Source organism: Saccharomyces eubayanus, chromosome X, assembly GCF_001298625.1.
Source record: "Saccharomyces eubayanus strain FM1318 chromosome X, whole genome shotgun sequence".
In the NCBI taxonomy this organism is placed as follows: Eukaryota; Fungi; Ascomycota; class Saccharomycetes; order Saccharomycetales; family Saccharomycetaceae; genus Saccharomyces; species Saccharomyces eubayanus.
The window spans coordinates 680,602-700,333 of NC_030985.1; the positions used below are offsets into that span (position 1 = coordinate 680,602).

Here is a 19,732-nt window from a genome sequence, read left to right on the forward strand (position 1 = left end):
ATATTCTATATACATTTTTTTCATCCATCAACTAGCCCACTAGGACACTTTTCCTTCAAATTTAGTCATATACACATCCGTGCACCGCTAGGCAACAGTGGGCGAAGTTCACGTGATCTTGTCCACTAATAGTTTGATTCTATCGAAGACTTCCTTCTTGGTGACACGCTTCTTCACGGCACTCGACTTGGAGGTGGAATCTGGAGTGCCTTTGGATGCAATAGAACCCGCAGATGATGGTATTGGCGTGTTCTCTTCATTATCGTTTGCGGGGGATTGATTCTGTTGAGCTAGAGGATAATAGAGATACTCGAAATAAATACCCAGGCAAACACTGTCGAAGGCAATTCCGCTATGCCCCTTCTTCAGTTGGAATGCGAGTTTTAGTCCGGAAACTATTTCTTCCGGATGCTTGCTCTGGTCGAATATCTGATTCAACTGCTCACTGATTTTCAAAAAATCTTGATAGTCAAGTGTGGGGAGGATCTGCTCCACATAACTTTTGTCTTGTAACTGTAGTTTTATTTTAGCACTTTGCGTATACACGCTAATGGCGCGTTCTAAAAGTTCATTTATGTTAACTGTTCCAGAACCAAAACGTCTTAGTTTTTTTATAACAAGGCCAGTAGTATTGAAGTCTTTCATGGCAAAAAGCAAGTCCAAATACAAAACCAAATACTGGTATGTGTAGATAAAATGCTTTCCTGGCCTCTCAAAATCTGGCTTCCATATGTTGACCAAGTTTTTGTTTACGCTTTTTGCCGATATCAAACTATCCATCTCTTTCAGAGCCCCGTCCACATCACCAAAATCATCAAACAATATGCGTGCAACTCTGTAACGAGGTCTATGCTGCCATTTTTTTTTATCTACAGATAATAAATGGTGAAGTAGTTTCATGATCTTGTCAAAAAACACCTTTTTTTGATAGTCCCCCGCTAGGCCTTCATCATTAACCCAAAATTCCTCTTGCTCTTGAAAAAACTGGTTATCTTTAGATAATAGCGCTAAAGCCTCATTGACATTTATGATGCCTTGTTTTATCCATTTATAGCAAGAATTCACTAATAAGTAGTGCGGTTCGATGATTGGATCTTTAACGGGTGATGACTCATGTGCTATTTGGCAACTTTTTAAAATATAGTTCGAGATTAGTTTACAGTTATTCCCATCGTCTGTTTTGAAAAAGAATTTAGCCAGACTATAAAAGCTAAACCAGTTTAGCACAAACGTGTCATCCTCTAACTTGGCACTAGTCGATAAAGAACATCCTCGATTGAAACATAAAAATATGCTTTGTTCAATATTGAAGTCTGAAATTGTGGTGATTTTCTTTGTTTTTTCCATTATTACCTCTCCAGTTTCGGATAATCTCATTGTGTTTTCAACATTACTTTTCCAGCTATAGCAAAGCTTACTCATAGGTTTGTAGTACCCACTAATCAGCATAGAGCCCAAGTCATCTAACGCCTTTAATATAATCTTTTTGTCATCGCTGGTTCGATTCGGCTTACTGTAATAAATRGAAACGGCCATTGAGTAACACAATATCGCCTTTCTTTGAGTTAGCGCAATGATTTCTTTCTTCTCAGGAACAGTAATCTTATCTGAAGTCCAAATTAAATCATCTTCAACTGTATAAGTGTAGCACTTTCCAAGTAGTATCCAACTTTCAAAACGGTTTGTATTGTATATGATGTCATTCTTCAACATCCTAATAATAGAGTCCAGCTCAGAGGGCCTTGCTTGCATAGACTTCTTCCTCATTTTATATAAACCCAAAGACTGTAAGCTGGATACATAGAACAGGCCAGCTGTCATACCTTGTTGTAACTCATCATGTGGTGTAGTTAAGTATAAATTTGTGTCGCCGGAAAATGTATCCTTCAGCAAATTAGCTGTTATTGGCCTCGATAGATATTCATTTAATAAAAACGAGTTTCTAGATATGATATGGTTGTCCACAGTTGAAGGATCGCCTATTTTCTCTATAATATTATCCATAACCTGCTTCAAGGTGGTTTTTGACGAGGAAAGGTAAGGATTTTTGTTTTGATACTGCAATTTAATAAGGTAAGTACCTAGGGGTAAAGAATGAATCTTTTCCATCTCTACAGCTTTTGTTTCATGCAGGTCAGGACTGAAATTATCACTGGCTATGGTGTAGTGATATCTACACCATAGTATTTGTTTCAACTGTAAAAATGAGTCGTTATTAATGAATTGACACAATAGTTTCTCAGATAAAGCTAAAAAGTTGCCATTTGATGCGTCACAAAAATGGAAATGTCCAAAAAGGGTATGCAAAGACCAAATTAGTTCAGTGGTCTCAATACCCTGATCAGTAGGCGTCTTTATGCTGGCCTGAATATTATAGTAATAGAGAATTAAAGTTGATAAATCTATTATGATGTCCTTCATTTTTCCAGATGATTTTGAAGCTCTTTTGAAAAATGACTTATTTGAAGTTTCAGTAACTGCCGAACTTTCATAAAATAGAACTGTATAAAAGAAAAAAAATGTCTTCAATAATTTATCAAACATACAGTCCTCTAACGTAAAATCACTATTTTCCCACCTATTCACATTCAAAATTTTATTTAACTTACTGGAAAAATAACCAATTGCTGTCAAAACTGTTAATAACATTTGCTGCCTTGCATGAGGGTTCGATTCCCTGTAAAAAGACGATTTTAACGCGCCCTTCATGAAGTCAAGGACATGAAAATAAATCCTTTGCGCGTCTTGTATACTAGATTTTTTAACATATGATGAGAAGAGAACGCCCCACAGCCTGATTTTCAGTAGAAATGGCGAATTCGAAATGAATGACACCATCTCCTCATCGATAACTTGTTGCTTGGTTGAAGGATATAATATATGCAAAAGAACACGCTCTAGAGTCTCCAAATGATTTTCCGAATGACTATCAGAGGTTGTATCTTCAGAAATATCTTCAACTGTTATGTTCTGTATTATTTTTATTTTCCTTTTTTGTGATTGAACTGTATTCAAGTTCAAAGCAGGTATGTGCCGATAATTTGGATAAGCAACGTCTAGACAAGAGTCCAAATCTTTTATAGTCTTCTCCAAAGATGTTAAAGTTTCGGAAAGCCTGTTATCAACGATATCACAGGTATACTGCAAAAAACAGTAATGAGTCCATTGAAAGTGGACGTACAATTCTGTATCTTTTTCCTCGGCAATTTGTTCTAGTAACGCATGCCAAGACCTTATTCTTTTCTCCACCTTATTTCTTTGACTTTTTAAGTCCGCTGACTTGTGTCCTTGAATCCGTTTGTTTGTAATTTCTTCCACAATATTTCCTAAATGATTTACTAGCAGTTCGTAAACCGACAAGGCCAAATACTTGCATTGCTTTTGGTTTTTGTTGATGAAAGAAAAGATATTCAACTCAATTCCAAAAACGAACCATAAAACTGTCTTTAGAAGCTGGGGTTCCCAAAGGTAATCAATCACGAGACGTCTTTGGTTTCCCTCATCATAGGTCCCAAGCAGTTTGAATAGTAATTTTAAACGTACTTCATGAAAATGAAGACTACCCCCGTTCACTTCAGATACAAAGGATTTGATGTGATCCGAATCCAAGTCACTCAAATATCTAGGAAAACCTTCCTTGTTATCAAATGCATTCGACTTCAGGAGAGCATTTAGTTGAAACAATTCTTCGTTTTCGTTAGAGCCGCTAGATAAATAGTCATTCTGGTTGAAAATGTCGGTATATCTACTGTTCCAAGATTTCAAACATTCATAAAAGTCAGTGTATGGAATAAATTTATCAAATGGGCTACCATCAGAGCCAATGACGAATTTGGAGGCAAATGTATCGAAATCATAAAATGAGTTTATTTGTATATACGACAGCAATGTATTGAATTCAGTAAAGAATCTTTTATGAACGTCCATGACAAGCTCTTTTGAGTTGTCATGTTCCCTCTCTTTGAAACGCTTACTACTTCTTTGAAGAGGCTTTGTCGTATCCAAATGTTCATCAGGCCTCTTATTAGGTCTGGATTCCTCACTAACTTTGGTTTCTAAGGGCACTGAATTGTCGCTTTTATTCTCCACTTGCGTTGTCTCTTCATCTTGCTCTTCATCTTGTTGCTCTTCATCTTTTTCTAAGGACGGGGTATTATTGATTGATTCCGATAAATCAAATTTAATGGCTTCAATGGGCTCTTCAACTTCGTTATAAGGGTCCATATTTCTGCCGATGAGAGACGATGTCTTAACACTAGGGAGTAGATTTTTTAAAGCTTTCGCCACTTCATCCCAAGATTCTTCATTCAATGTGACATTGAATACATCCAGTTTTTTCATTATCTCTTCATCTTCCCTTTTCATCTCAGAAATTTTAGAGAGGATTGGCCCAAAAGCCAGACCTTCTGGTGCAATGCCCTTATACTTATCCATATGATATCTCTCAAAGATCGTCTTATCCGATAAATCGGGAACCAGTAATGTATTTGTAAGGTCTATGTAGTTATTCATCATTTGAGTCAAATCACTTAATATAAATTTGCGATGACGACCTAGTAAGAGCGAAAGGTTCTCCTCTTTCGTAAATTCATACTCTGAGATTAACCGTTCCAATTTGGCGCTATTAAAACCTCTGAAGATGCGAACCAGCAAATTCGTAACTGAAAAATCGGCGTCACTGTGCTGAATGGATTCAACCAAATTCTCAACCGCTTTTAGAACGCAATTAACCAAGTCCTGTGAATTCAGATTTTCATAATTACTTTCCAAATATAAATGATAATACATCCCTCTATTCCTGTAACATAAATATCGCAGATTATCCAATGTGGGAGAGGAATTACGGTACACGCCCCATCTATCAGGCTTGACAACATCAATTTGGAAAAGCTCTTGGAATTTGTTATCCGATTTTTGAAAATCTCTGTTCTTAAGATCGATTAGGGCATCCTGCAGAATATTGAAGCTTTGCTCGATTTGTAGCTCTCTTGAATGCTCCTCTGCCTCGTATTGCTCACCGTCGATGTTTGAATTGAGAGCATTGAACATAGACATGGCTCCCTTTACCTAGACTCTGCTATAGTTTCAAAACCTGAAATCGCTCTTTCTTAACTGTCGTCCTGCTCTCTGTTGTTGTAAGCTCATACCCATTTAAAGAATATTTTGGAATAAAGGATTTCGCGATGGCGACTATAATAATAAGCTAGTGAAAATAAGATGAAAAAAGAGACAAGAAGAAGAAAAAAAGAAACAAATGCACGAACGATGGTTCAGTATGTGGTGGAGTGGTTACCAAGGATTAACAGAATTGCTGTAGTAGTAGAGGGCTGGGAACGGGTTCAAATAGAGAGTGTTGAAGGAACATTTCTCAGCATACTTGGAGATGATGGGCAAAGAGAAGATATCTCACTCCCGGTGGAAGTTGAAGAAAACGTTAATTTACCGTATGAATTTGAGAAGGGACGTAATGATTTAGAGTACATCGTGAAAATAAGGAGCAAGTCCTCAGAAAAGTATGATAATTTAATCATGTCGCTCCCAGATGGTAAATGGACGAAAGAAGATCTCTGTCTAGATCCTGAATTCTCAATAGAATGCCTTCAATGTAAGCAAAAAATTATCAATAAAGACAACTGTCGCGTTCTTAATAACATGCCTTCCGAGTTTTGGATGGAGCTTATGGATTATTGGCATTGTCATAAGCCAGATGTGGGGGAAACCAAATTTGGTTCTTATTCACAGTATGAAACGCTGAAACCATCAGAAAATGAGATTCTAATCGGAAATTCTTTCTTCCAAGGTACTCCAGCGACACTCAAGAATGCTGTGCTTGAAAAAGACAGTAATATGCTTCTATGCAAAAATTGCTCAGTAGTTCTGGGCCAGACAACGGCTGGCCCACTTTATAAGCTGTACAAATGGAAATTGCGTTTGCGACGTAATGGAATGACTTATCACTTCCCTCCAGAACTTGACGTTATGCTGTCTTTAATAAGTGTTGTCAAGGCCAATTCCTGCCGGTACGCTCTCCTAAAGAGTGGAGGAAAACGACTGCTGGTTTGGATATTCTCCTTCGACCTTGGTGTCACATTAACGGGGAACAAGCAACTCGAGAGATCAATGAAGTTGCTTTACACAGACAACGACGCTACTACAAACCACTGTCTCGAGCGACAAAACGCTGAGGAACTAGATATCCAAGAAACTACATTTCACGCATTCTATGACGGTCTCCAGAGAGTTAATGCACTTCTACCCTCAAATATGAAAGTAATGGGGGAATGGTCCATCAGCTATGTCTCACTAGTTGAATAACGAGCCTTACGATTTGCACTTATATAGATATCATTATCAAACAATACATATCATTTTTTTTTTTTTTTTGCATACAACTGAAGAATCCAATTGCTTGACTGAAGAATCGTTTAATGATCGCGTACCATCATCCTCCAACAAATAGGGGTTATTTGAATAGAGAGAGCAAAACAACTACTTATATGAATTATGAAGGTTGAAAAATTGTCAAACGGTTTGGAAGCTTTAGTAAGAACTGAAGAGGATGATCGCGAGGGCTTCTCCTTCCTAAATATTATGGACCGTGTGGACCCCTTACCAGAGAACTTCGAGAGTTACAATAACTTCAAAGAGAGTGTATATTATATGTGTACACACAATGGTACGAAAATTGGATTCGTATTGAAATTCGTTATTGCTGAAATGAAGGCTCTTTGCAGAGAAACCTTTGAAGAGACTTTCCAATTAGATGAGCTGAATCATACGTTAAGGTTCAGAAGCGAGAATTTCGATCAAAGGAACGACTTAATTGATCAATTGGCTCACACAATGTATCTGGAATCATCAATAAGTGGTGTTAAGGGCTGGAGAGATGAAAAGTACGCTATTTGGGTGGATAGAAAGCCATACGTCCTTATCGAACGTGCGATGGCGGGTGTACTTGGTATAACCACATACGGGGTGCATATTAACGGTTATGTGCTAGATCCAGAATCCAAGGAGATTCGGTTCTGGATCCCAAGAAGATCCAAAACAAAGCAAACGTGGCCATTAATGCTCGACAACATTATAGCTGGAGGATTAGGATATCCATACGGTATATATGAAACAGTTTTAAAAGAGAGCGTCGAGGAAGCCAACTTGCAAAAAAGTATTATTGAAGCCAGTATCAAGGCTGCCGGCGTTGTTTCTTACCTCTACTTTACAGGTGACATTTCTGTGACGGCATTCGACAAGGAATCAGATTTTATCGTTGGAGAAGTGGAATATGTCTACGATTTAAAGCTCGATAAGGACATTATTCCAAAACCGAATGACGGAGAAGTTGAAAGTTTCAACCTATTCAGCTTACAAGAAACCATCAATGCTTTGAAAAGAAAAGAATTCAAGCCCAATTGCGCTTTAGTAACGGTAGAATTCTTGATTAGACATGGCTATATTACACCGGAAAATGAACCCAATTATCTTGAATTAGTGGCTAGAATGCACAGAAGATTACCATTCCCTACATTAAACTAACAAATCAAAAGGATTTTGTAGGTCACCTTCAACAAAGTATAAAGAATTTGATCATATATACACAGATACATATACATATATATATATATGTATATATTACTAAAATATAAAGTTTCTGTCTATCACTAAACGAGCTAAAAAGGCAATATATTCATTTGTATTTGGTTTATTGATAAACTCACTTCGAATAGTTCAATTCGATGTCGAACCATTCCCTAGAAACGACTTCTGATGGAGATAAGCTGACGTCACCATATACCAATGGTGCAAAGTAGACAAAGCACCAAATGACAGCAGTGGAGGCACACACCAAAAACACTGCATATGGTTTGACGTAAATCTTGGGGTTCTTTTCATAAGGTGTACCTGGAACATCTTCATCGGTTTCCAAATTCAAAGATTTGCAATTACTGAAGATAACCTCCCATAATGCCCCCGAAAATAAACAAGCGATTAAATGAGCTGGTAAGTAATGATGCAGAAACTTTTGACGAGCCATCAAAAAGAACGGGAAATAGTGACAACACCAGGAAATGAAGAAAAACATTAATGGTCCATATAACTTCTCTCTTGTTATCTTGTTTAAAGCATAGTAACCGCGATGTCTTGTAAGCAAATCGGCCACGATAATGCCGACAAAAACGGCCAATGAAACAACCTGGAACCACCACCCAATAATGTTACCGATGAAATAGATTTGTTTCTTCTCATCACCATTAGTCCAGAATGAAACACCGCTTAAACTACCGGGCCAACTGTATGGTTCAGAGGCAAATGGATGCTCCGACGACAGTTTATTGTTGTGCTCGAACATGGATTTTTGAGTTTCGATCCATTTCTTCAAAAATGGTAATGGCTTAACAACCTTTGGAACATATACCTTTCGGTCTTCATCCAAGTTAACGATTTCATCGATAGCCCAATTATTCGAAGGGTCAGTGACTTTCTTGTTACCGTTAACCTCCTGTTGTTGGAACCCCCAATCAGGCAATAGTTCGTCATTGTGTGTCCACAAGGCTACAGAGGTGTCAACATGGAAAAGTCGGAAATAAACAGTCTTACTTTTCAAGATATGGCCCTCATCTGATTTTTTTAGTGGTTGAAAAGTAAATAAAGTTTCCGGATATGACTCTCCGTCACCGTCTTCTAATGATACAGCGGTAACTTCCTCATTAGTGGGGTAGAATGGTGAAGCCACATCATGGGCTAACAAGTAGGTGTCAGTGGCTACGTGTCTTAATCTGACATGCTGGTTCAAGAGAACCGCTTGACCTTTACCGATATCACTGTCATGTGGTGGTAACACCTCCCATTGGTTATTAAAATCAGGGTGTGCATAACCAGTCACTTGCTGGCCAGCAGAGGAGATACGACCATCTTCATAACGTTGTGGATAATGCGCCAAGTGCGAGTGTAAGAACACGTCTGTATCCTGGTGTTTGAGGGTAATAATGTCGAAATAGTTAACTACCTTTGAATCAATATTTAACGGAGAATCATACAATGTTTCCTGGAATTCCGCAGACATAAACGCATCGCCCGGGCCTGAAGTATTCAATACGGTAAAGTGAACCCAGAACCAAAACAAGTAAATCAAAAAAGGGATCAACACAAGGCCGTTTAGCCTTTTGCTGAAATGTTTCATAAACAATCTTAAAGATAAACCGGCCTTGATATCCAATAATTGCCACAGGTTTACTACCACTGCAAAACCAATAGCAGAGTAAGTCATAACACCAACATATTTTGTGGAAATGACGAATGACAAAGACAAACCGGTAGCATGCAACCAAATGTACCAACTCCATGTAAATGGTTGGCGCAGTTGGCACTTGTAGAAACGGACGTAGCAGTACATAGTAGCAGCAATGGAAATGATCAAAATAGCATCCAGAAGAATCAATCTTGTTTCTGTAACGTGGGCGGTATCGATTGCAACCAAAAGGGATGCAAATGCACATGTAATAGGCTTAAAGTTCAATTCTTTCAAAGTGTTAAACATGATTGGTACGGTCAAAGTACCCAATATGGCATTAAAGGAACGGTACGCTATATATGGGGCTGGATGTGTTTCGTAACTGTATCCAATCTCATCAAATTTGAAGGAACCGTCATAACCACATAACCAACCGATGAAGCCAATCATCATCTTAGCAAATGGGGGATGAACATCAAAGAAATACGATCTTTCCAAATAATAAGATGCAAACTTCCCGAAATGTACTTCATCAAAAACAACTTCCTTAGGATACCAAATCTTATAAAATCTAGCAGCAAAGGCGACTAAAGTAACCACAGTAGCCCAGAAGCTATAGTGCGATTGTGGCGCAGGTAATGATTGTAATAGCCAGTGTTCAGAGATTTGTTCACATTTTGACGCGCCCTTTGTGTATTTCAACTGAGGATCATCCACGTCCCCGGTGGGAGGCGACGACTTTCCATGGATACGTTTCTTGGGCACAGACATCTGTACTGCTGTGGGGTTTTGTAAAAGTTCACTGGGGAGTTGTAGTGTCCTTTTTTACTGTAGTGTATATCGAAAAGTTTCAAATGATTATGTTCGAAAAAGCGCGTTTCAATATACGTATTCTCCGAATTTTTTTTTATACAAAATAAAGGAATAATATAACGAAAATCATGAAAGAATGAACAGAAGCAGAGAAACCATAAATCGTGCAGGTGAAAAGAAAGTAGCGAAGTGAGTTAGAGATTAGGCCATGATGAGAACCACCCTAAGAATCAGAGGACACGCGTCGCATGTTGCTCAGGTTTGCCAGATGAGGACGGCTGCGAGTAGCGCAGGTACTGCTGCAGCAGGGACAGCTGGAATAGTAAAGAAAAGTTACAATAGTACAGAAAGCAAATCTGCGTTTGCAGCAAAACCGGAGGCTAGCAATGGAAACGGCATGAAGGAATATTCGGGTAGTCTTAACACCAGACTCGGGGGCACACCTTTGGAATCCCGCAGCACGCCCACTAATACTTTGAACGGTAGTCATAAGCCGGTCAGGGAAGAAATTGACTGGTACACTTCGTGGTATGGGCTAGGTATGAAGCCATTCGAATCGCAAGTGCAGAAGGAGCTGGTTCAACCTTTGGAACCTAAGGATATCGAAGTCAAACCAGACGGGTTGATTTACCTGCCTGAGATTAAATACCGTAGGATTTTGAACAAGGCATTTGGAGCAGGCGGGTGGGGGTTGGTCCCRAGGTCGGAAACTATAGTAACGTCCAAACTAGTGACCAGGGAGTACGGGCTTATTTGCCACGGCCAATTGATCAGTGTGGCCAGAGGTGAGCAAGACTATTTCAGCGAATCTGGTATACCAACAGCCACAGAAGGTTGTAAGAGTAATGCCCTGATGAGATGTTGCAAGGATCTCGGTGTCGGGTCCGAGTTATGGGATCCTGTTTTCATAAAAAAGTTCAAAGTCGAACATTGCACTGAGAAGTTTGTCGAGCATGTTACCACCAAGAGGAAAAAGAAGATTTGGTTAAGAAAGGACAGACAGGTCGAGTACCCTTATAAATAGTCAACGTGTACACCGCATAAACTAATGTAAGTAAGTATATATATATTCTAATGTAACCACATAAATATGACAGAAAGCATATGCACCAAATGTTTTTGATATCTTATCCGGAATACTTGCATACACTGCCACTCGGCAGGGAGGAGGGGGAGAAGGATATATCGTTTTGTTTTAAATTCAATTTCTAATAAACATTAATGGAGATATACAAAAGAAGAAAGTAATTAAGTTGTTATGAAATTTATAAACCTTGTTGAGCTCTTCTTCTGTCACGTTCTTCAGCAATAGACAACTTGATACCCTTACCCTTTGGCAAAGAAATGTAAGGCTTACCTTGTTCACCAATGACGAAAACGTTGTTCAATCTGGTGACGAAAGTGTTGTCCAAGGAGTCCTTGATGTGAACCAAGTCGAAACCACCATCGTGTCTTTCCTTGTGAACAATGGTACCGATACGACCCAAGTTACGACCACCGGTAACGTAAACTAGCTTACCAGCGTCGAACTTGATGAAGTCGGTGATCTTACCAGAGGCCAAATCGATCTTGACAGTGTCATTGACCTTGATGTTTGGGTCTGGGTATCTTAGAGTTCTACCATCGTGGGTGACGACGTATGGAACACCCTTCTTACCTAATTGGACCTTCTTGACCTTACCCAATTTGTAAGAGGCTTCTTCTTCGGTGATACGGTGAACGGCAAATCTACCCTTGACGTCGTAGACCAATCTGAAGTTTTCGTTGGTGGCATCTAGAGTGATGACATCCATGAAACCAGCTGGGTAGGTGGTGTCGGTTCTGACCTTACCGTCGACTTTGACGTGACGTTGCATCAAGATGGCCTTGACTTCACGACCGTTCAAAGCATACTTTAATCTGTTTCTTAAAAAGACAATCAATGGCAAAGATTCACGCAATTTGTGTGGACCAGCGGATGGTCTTGGGGCGTAACAACCGGACAACTTGTCCAATAACCAATGGTGTGGAGCTGCTAATCTCTTTAGATGCTTCTTTCTGTGTGGAAGAAATGAAATAAAAAGGACAAAACATATATGTGCTTATTATGCGGGACATGATAATACAGGTACATATATATTTTTGTTTGTTTTCATCGTGCTTGTTAGTAAATCATTGCTCATAACAGTAAATAGTACAATCCGGGGATGTTCCGACAAGGGCGCGCGGGCGAAACGACAGCAGTACCATTGCAGTGGAAGGGGAGGAAACTCTCTTATTCCATCTAGTATTATTATAATTCTATATTCCCTTTCCTTGGTACTTGTGCAGTTTTTTCGTTAACATCCTGGCGTAATCGTAGTAAAAATAGTTCATCGTCAAACATACGGTCCTCTAGCCATCTTTGCGTATAGATTCTTTGGTTTGTTTGGGGAGGAAAAGTCACTGTGCAAGAAAGTGTTTTAACGATAAATTTAATTATAGTATAATTTTTAATATACTACTGTAGCACGAAACCTGGCGACATCCTATGAAATTTCAATACGGGCTCGCCTACACGGTGGTGGGGAGGGAGATTGAGAGAGCCGAGACGCCACGAGGACCAGGCGGGCAGCCCGCCTGGTCCTCTCCCACTGCCAGCTGGTCTCCCCACGGGAGGGGAGATGGAAGGAGCCGGCGTGATACCGCAAAAAAAAAAACCAAGCCAACGCGAACGCGGACGCAAAACGGAAAGATGAGAAAAACACAAATAGAAAAGCAAAAAGTGGAAACAAAGAATGTACGGATGCACCCTCACAGCAAAAATGGAGGTATGGGTGGACGAGACCGCAGACCGCGTCCTCAAATCTCACAAAATTTGGCATTGTTTATTTTCTGCTGAACAGAAACAAGATAAAGAAAAAAGACCCGCAACCAGGACTTTTTTCGCGAAGGACAAGCAGCACACACTCGCTCTTCACTCTCCCGCCAAGGCAGAGCACAAGCAGACCACGAGGTGCTACTCACGTCATCATGACTAATGGATGTGTCTACAACACGCCCGCGAATGCCCGCACGCTGACAAACGCAACACGTGAAGTCTGCTGTAAACGACCGCACTGCTGCAGTGGCCGCCGGGTGACCGCCCGGGAGAGGCAGCCCGGAACTCAGTGCAGAACGCGCGGCCTGAACTTGAGTCTCTTCTCTTAGTACACTGTTGGGGCTGCCGCGATGCAGAACAGAAGAACAGCAGCCCAAAAAAAAAAAGCTTCGGCTCCAAAGAAGAGAAGAGAAGAGAAGAAAAGACGAGGTGGAAAAAAAAGCGTAAAATAAACCGGAAAAACAATGGTACACGCGTTTCTGCGGAGACGGCCCGTACGGAGCCGCTCATGCCTTTGGTAGCTGTTCGCTTCTCCAGCCCAAACTTTGTCGCTAAAAATGGCGTCACACAACACAATGACAAAGCTGGATCTGCAAATCCTGGGACATATATCTCCAGAACGGGTTTTGTTTTCTCCTCTTCGCGTAGAAAGTATATAGGACAGGTAGGTCAGCGTTGGCGGTCAGCGACCTTGCGCGGTTTGTATATATTGCCAGGTAACACGGACGCCAGTGTCTATCTGTCTGTGTATGTGTCTGTCTGTCGCGCGTGGCCCCACGCAATATAGAGCCATGATGGACGCAATCTCGACGATGGAGCTGTCTGATGTGTTCGTGAGCGAGCTGTTCCGGCTGCTGCAGAGCAACGCTTACTCGGATATAATCCAGTGGTCGCCCGACGGTAGCAGGTTTATCATCTGGAACACAGACCAGTTCACCAAAGTCATTCTCCAGAGGTTTTTTTCCACGTTGCCGAGTTTCGCATCGTTCGTGCGGCAGTTGGGCAGGTATAAGTTCCAGAAGACCGAAAGGTTGCATTGTAAAGAGTTTTTCAACGCCCATTTCCAAAGAGACAACCTGGCTGGCCTGCGTTTTGTAAAGACCACACGCAGGTCGCCGCCGGCAAAGAAACTGTCCAAGGCCTGTGCTTACCGCTGGGACCCTTTTAAAGTGAACTCCATTCTCAGCAAGGCTGTCGGTAAGCCGTCGTTCGAAAAACTGGAGAAAAACGTCGATACTCTGCAGGGCAACCTCGATGAGGTCACCTCGAACAACGCAGAGAGCCTGCGGATTATAAAAGAGATCAATGCGGGCTTGCAGACGCTCTCCTACCACCAGTTCCATGCCTACCAGATGGCCAATTTTCTGCAAGCGAACTTCGAAGCCATCAGGAAAGCCGCCTGCCAGCAGCAGCAGCAGCAGCAGCAGCAGCAGCGGCGGCAAGACCCAAGGCGCCGCCGCCTGCTGCTCCTGATGGCAGGCACGTGCGACACATCGAAAACGCCCCTGGTGCGCTTGCTCAAGTCCATGAACTTCTCCATCGACACAGCCACCCAGTGGCACCCGCTGCTGAATCTTGACACGTACGACCTGCTTTTCGTCGCCGTGTCCCCCTACATGCCCGAAGACGAGATTGTCTACTTCAAGAAACTCCGGAACCTGTTGCCCAGCTTCCCCATAGTCGGCGTCATGAACAACCTCACCTCTGCCCTCGACACGAACACTTCCCCCTCCAACTACTCCCGCTACTACTGCAACCATTTCCTGCGATTGGGCTTCAACGACATCCTGGTGAGCCCCTTCACCCCAACCCAGCTTACAACCCTCCTCTCGAAACATTTTCCGACGTGACCCCCTGACCCTCCCGCAGAGCCGCGTACCGCCATCATATGCCATACCATTCACTATATACGTATATAACACTTTCTCCCCTCCCCCCTCTAACCCAAGGACCAAACGTTGCATTGGCCTCGGCTCCATCTTGCAAAAGGCGTTGTTTTTCCGCTTTTGGATGCCACTTGACCTTTTTTTCTCCTCTGGCCTCTCTTTTTTCTCTTTGATAGTCTTGTTATCTAATCTGTAGTTGATTTGACTCTTTTTCCTTTCGCGTCGTTCTTCTAAGTCCGTTTTGAGTCAACAAAAACGAAAGTAATAGGCAGATTAAAGAGCCGTGTATAAGCTAAAAAGGGAGCTATATCTCAAGGCAAGAGTGGCAGATATAAACCTACAAGAATACTCAATTAATTTTCTATAACTTCTTCTCTTTGAACATCAGTAACATCTTTACACACTTAAAAACAACAACAACAACAACAACAACAATGACCTTAGCGCCCTTAGATGCCTCCAAAGTCAAGATTACCACCACCGAACACCCATCGGAGCCAAAACCAAACGACCAGCTGGTCTTTGGTAGAAGCTTCACCGACCACATGCTAACTGTGGAGTGGACCGCGGCAAACGGGTGGGACGTCCCGGAGATCAAGCCCTACCAGAATCTGTCACTGGACCCATCCGCGTACGTGTTCCACTATGCTTTTGAGCTGTTCGAAGGTATGAAGGCTTACAGGACAGTTGACAATAAAATCACAATGTTCCGCCCAGACATGAACATGAAGCGTATGAATAAGTCTGCCCAACGAATTTGTCTGCCAGCTTTCGACTCGGAGGAGTTAATTGCCTTGATTGCAAAGCTGATCCAACAAGATAAGCGTTTGATTCCGGAGGGAAAGGGCTACTCTTTGTACATCAGGCCGACTATGATTGGCACTACGGCCGGCCTGGGTGTCTCCACGCCAGACAGAGCCTTGCTATATGTCATTTGTTCCCCCGTGGGCCCTTACTACAAGACCGGTTTCAAAGCGGTTAGGCTGGAAGCCACTGATTACGCCACAAGGGCTTGGCCGGGCGGCTGTGGTGACAAGAAATTGGGCGCCAACTATGCTCCTTGCGTCCTACCACAGTTGCAGGCCGCCTCAAGAGGTTACCAACAGAACTTGTGGTTGTTTGGCCCAGAGAATAATATCACTGAAGTAGGCACCATGAACGCATTCTTTGTCTTCAAAGACACCGAAACAGGCAAGAAGGAACTGGTCACTGCCCCATTGGACGGCACCATTCTGGAAGGTGTCACGAGAGATTCCATATTAACCCTCGCCAAGGAAAGGCTCGATTTAGATGAATGGACTATTAGTGAACGCTACTGCACCATAGGCGAAGTTTCTGAGAGATCCAAAAAAGGCGAACTAGTAGAGGCTTTCGGTTCTGGTACAGCTGCCATCGTTTCTCCCATCAAAGAAATCGGCTGGAAGGGCGAACCTATCAACATCCCATTACTGCCCGGCGAGCAAACGGGACCATTGACCAAGGAAGTTGCCCAATGGATTAACCAAATCCAATACGGCGAAGTTGAACATGGCAATTGGTCAAGGGTCATCACCGATTTGAACTGAAGTATTGCTACATCAAACCATAAAAAAGCCAACACAAAAGCATTCTCTTTCTCACCTGCTGTCTTGCGAAAGACAGCAGCATTTTTTTTTTCATATTCTATCTATATATTGCCGGATGTTTCTAATGATCCAATGTAGTATATAACATAATCAGCAGCACTTCTTTTCTTTTATTCACTAAATACTTAGCACTAAGGCATGTAAAATAAATATCTTGTCCCATATATCCCGGATCGTACGATATGCGCTTAGCCAGGACTTTTGTTGCATTTTGACCGGTTTGTTTCTGATGACAACTGTTATCTACAGATGATGTCAGTAGAAAGCCTGTGGATGTCCTTACCGTGATACAAAAAATACTCGTAGTGACTACGAAAGACTACAAACCAAATTGTGGTTCTTGAAATTTCATTACGTATCTCTTTATATCTTATTAATCAAGAATTCAATTCCAATAGTTATACAATCATTTATACAATTGTGAGGGTCTTACTGCACACATTATAATAAAGCAGCGGCACCAGCAATGATAGCAGCACCCAAAACGCCTCCATTCCCGAACTTATGAGCACCGTTCGTGTTAATTTCAATAGCATGAGAAGCTGATGAAGTGGCGGTAGTGATTGGAGCGGTCAAAGTGGAGCAGACACCGGCTGAACAACTCGTCACAGTGGTCTTAACGGTGGAAAGTTGAGTTTTGGTTGAAGTGGTGTCTTCTTTAGTGCAACCACCCTTGCAGCTAGTAATGGTAGCGTCATCAGTCGAGACTTTAGTGGCTGTCAAAGTTGCATTATTACCATATACAACGGATGTGATTTTACTGTTGAAAGCACTACTGGAAGTTTCATTGCCATTTCTAGTAATAACTGAAGAGATCGAGGCAGAAGAAGCCACAGAAGCAGCAGAAGCTGGGGAAGAAGCAGCAGAAGAAGTAGGATTAACGACGGAACCTGAAGCTGAGGTAACAGCGTCATTGGATGAAGTGACTTCAGCAGAAGAGGTAGTAGTTTCAGCAGAAGAGGCAGTAGTTTCAGCAGAAGAGGCAGTAGTTTCAGCGGAAGTTGAGGTAGATGTTGGTAAAGCAGTGTCAATACCGTCGTCCGAAAGCGCTTGAGCAATGGCAGCCTTTAATCTGGTAGAGTACCATGGGACACCAGTGATCATTCTAGTGACTTCGTCTCCTGAAATACCGGTCAACATGGTAGTGAATTCACCGTAATTGAAAACAGCGCTGGCAATTTCTGGGGGGTATGTTTCAGTTGGGTGCGATCCTTGGAAAGCGTAGTAGTCGGCTAGATGGGCCCTGATATCGGAGACATAAACAGCCAATTCAACCAAATTAACTCTTTCGTCATATGGAGATAAAGTGGTGGTCGCAGAAGTAGCGGCGGCACTTGTCGCTAGCGCGACGGCAGTAGCTGCAGTAGTTATCTTAACCATTGCTTAATTTTGTAGTATACTTGTTATTGATGTAGATTTTAGTAGAGCTTGAAAGATGATTATGTGAGAATACTGACAATGACAACTGATCCAGGCTATTTTATACATATCAAGTGCGTGCACAAAAGTCTCATATCAGTATTTCTTGCCAATCTTTTCCATTATTCGGTTCCTGAACGACGGGCTTCATCTTCACAGGCACCTATTGTATTGTTTTTTTTCATCTGTCAAACAAATGCGCAGGGCACAAAAAACTTCCCTGTAGAAAATCGCGCGTAGAATGCCATGTAACTTTTCTTGTTATGGTTCAACAACATGATTAAAAGAAATTTTATTTGAAGCGTCGTTCTGGGGACATTCACATAACTTTTGCCGTAGGAGCTAAACGATTGTCGAAACGGGAAAGATTTCTTTCCCCAAATTAGTAAGCTCTCTACTAGTGAACGTGCTGCTATGTGTATTGCTTGGGGTAAAACGCGCTCAAAAGGGCACCTGTATGCTACAAACGAAGAAGAGCGCGTGAGATTTGGAAAACCTTATCTATAAGGAGAAAGAGAGTTAACATTTATTTGCTTTTTTAATCCTAGCCACTTGAAAGAATTCTGTATCAGGAATTCAACTGTTATTACCTTAACGTCTCCTTATTTTATGCTGCCTAGCGCTTGGGGCCCTGGCAATTAAGGGTCATTTGCATATGAATTAATGCATTTATACGATTGTCGCTACCTTTCCTGGTAGAAAGAAAAAACAGCCCGTACAATTCCGTAGCCATGAATGTTCTCTTATGAGGTTAGCATACGCTGGTACACACTAGGATAACCCCTAAAACTCAACGGTTCTCTTCCTCCCAATATCGAAGAGTAACATTTAGCTTATATAATCGATAATACTTGAAGCGTCTACCTATACGAATTGAAAAGGTAATTTCGATGGCCTAATTGCGTCCAAAGATCGTTAGTTATGACAATTATTACACGTCGAACAGTCTTACTCTACGGCCATTATAGTAGGGGTATATCAAACACCTTGTCTTCCATATTCTAGAATTACTGTATTGGCATCACTGAGCTGTTTGTGCTCTTGAAAACTTTTGAAGCAATTCTTGACTCTTCTTGTTACCTAGTCATTCTGTTATATTTTCACATTATTAAAAACTCCAGAAATGTAGGATTTGACCATATGCGATTGTTCATTTACGCTGTTAGTCCGCAAAGACTCGACAGTAGACACCGAAGTATACTGAGGAGACTATATGTCACCAGCGAATTGGTAGATTGAACTTGGTTGCTACACTACCACATCTGCCATTGCAGACACTCTTCCTGCTTTCAATCTTCAATTAACAAGAACGATAATGCGACTAACAAAAAAAGAAACAAAGTGATCTTAGCACCTATGCTCGCAAATCAGTTCAAAGCGCAGCATGGGCCCCATCACTACCAATGAAATGCCAACTGATAAAAAAATGTCTGAAATCGGATGTAGTTCCTTGCATGTAAGGCGACTGGGCGTGCCTATTGGTAGGAAGAGAGAATTTCGCAATAAAGGCGTTGTACAATCTGTAAAACAGAATATAGAAGATCTTTCCTACCTGACCAAAAAAAAGTGTTTAAGAAAAACTGTCTCGTTAATTGGATTCTCACCCCTACTCAAAAGGGTTTTCTTACAATATCATGACCATACAGAACTGAAAACGATAAGAACTGCGGCGTACCAGCAAATTTTTTCCAATGGCTTTGGTTAGTATTTGGAGAATGGGACTATGCAGCTGCATTACTGGACATTTGAAAAGTTTCTCATCTTTGCTCGGTTTATAGGACGGATCTTATGACAATCAACTACGTTTTTGGTATGCGTCTCGATTTTTTGCAAAAGCTAAAAATAAAAACCAACTTTGCACGCTAATCGTCAATAATTGCATGAAGAAAATTATAACCAATTTGGTGATTATGGCGCTCTT

General features: G+C 41.5%; 9 protein-coding genes across 9 annotated transcripts; 5 read left to right on the top strand and 4 right to left on the bottom strand.

Moving 5' to 3' along the window:
• Window positions 1-108: 108 nt before the first annotated feature.
• Window positions 109-5,055, bottom strand: HIR3 (Hir3p; the record flags this gene model as incomplete). Its single annotated transcript, XM_018366232.1, has 1 exon — window positions 109-5,055. One exon carries the CDS (start codon window positions 5,053-5,055, stop codon window positions 109-111), a length of 4,947 nt encoding a protein of 1,648 aa, XP_018221438.1.
• A 162-nt stretch (window positions 5,056-5,217) lies between these two features.
• IPA1 (putative polyadenylation protein) lies at window positions 5,218-6,315 on the top strand (the record flags this gene model as incomplete). The annotated part of the gene is made up of 1 exon (XM_018366233.1): window positions 5,218-6,315. The coding sequence occupies one exon, from the start codon at window positions 5,218-5,220 to the stop codon at window positions 6,313-6,315; it is 1,098 nt and encodes a 365-aa protein (XP_018221439.1).
• A 189-nt stretch (window positions 6,316-6,504) lies between these two features.
• Window positions 6,505-7,533, top strand: DI49_3151 (uncharacterized protein; the record flags this gene model as incomplete). The annotated part of the gene is made up of 1 exon (XM_018366234.1): window positions 6,505-7,533. One exon carries the CDS (start codon window positions 6,505-6,507, stop codon window positions 7,531-7,533), a length of 1,029 nt encoding a protein of 342 aa, XP_018221440.1.
• Window positions 7,534-7,711: 178 nt separating this feature from the next.
• On the bottom strand, window positions 7,712-10,000 carry PMT4 (dolichyl-phosphate-mannose-protein mannosyltransferase; the record flags this gene model as incomplete). The annotated part of the gene is made up of 1 exon (XM_018366235.1): window positions 7,712-10,000. One exon carries the CDS (start codon window positions 9,998-10,000, stop codon window positions 7,712-7,714), a length of 2,289 nt encoding a protein of 762 aa, XP_018221441.1.
• Window positions 10,001-10,250: 250 nt separating this feature from the next.
• On the top strand, window positions 10,251-11,066 carry MGM101 (Mgm101p; the record flags this gene model as incomplete). Its single annotated transcript, XM_018366236.1, has 1 exon — window positions 10,251-11,066. The coding sequence occupies one exon, from the start codon at window positions 10,251-10,253 to the stop codon at window positions 11,064-11,066; it is 816 nt and encodes a 271-aa protein (XP_018221442.1).
• Window positions 11,067-11,307: 241 nt separating this feature from the next.
• RPS4A (40S ribosomal protein eS4) lies at window positions 11,308-11,898 on the bottom strand (the record flags this gene model as incomplete). Its single annotated transcript, XM_018366237.1, has 1 exon — window positions 11,308-11,898. One exon carries the CDS (start codon window positions 11,896-11,898, stop codon window positions 11,308-11,310), a length of 591 nt encoding a protein of 196 aa, XP_018221443.1.
• A 1,732-nt stretch (window positions 11,899-13,630) lies between these two features.
• On the top strand, window positions 13,631-14,731 carry HMS2 (Hms2p; the record flags this gene model as incomplete). The annotated part of the gene is made up of 1 exon (XM_018366238.1): window positions 13,631-14,731. The coding sequence occupies one exon, from the start codon at window positions 13,631-13,633 to the stop codon at window positions 14,729-14,731; it is 1,101 nt and encodes a 366-aa protein (XP_018221444.1).
• A 470-nt stretch (window positions 14,732-15,201) lies between these two features.
• On the top strand, window positions 15,202-16,332 carry BAT2 (branched-chain-amino-acid transaminase BAT2; the record flags this gene model as incomplete). The annotated part of the gene is made up of 1 exon (XM_018366239.1): window positions 15,202-16,332. One exon carries the CDS (start codon window positions 15,202-15,204, stop codon window positions 16,330-16,332), a length of 1,131 nt encoding a protein of 376 aa, XP_018221445.1.
• A 501-nt stretch (window positions 16,333-16,833) lies between these two features.
• DAN1 (Dan1p) lies at window positions 16,834-17,772 on the bottom strand (the record flags this gene model as incomplete). The annotated part of the gene is made up of 1 exon (XM_018366240.1): window positions 16,834-17,772. The coding sequence occupies one exon, from the start codon at window positions 17,770-17,772 to the stop codon at window positions 16,834-16,836; it is 939 nt and encodes a 312-aa protein (XP_018221446.1).
• Between the last annotated feature and the right edge of the window lie 1,960 nt (window positions 17,773-19,732).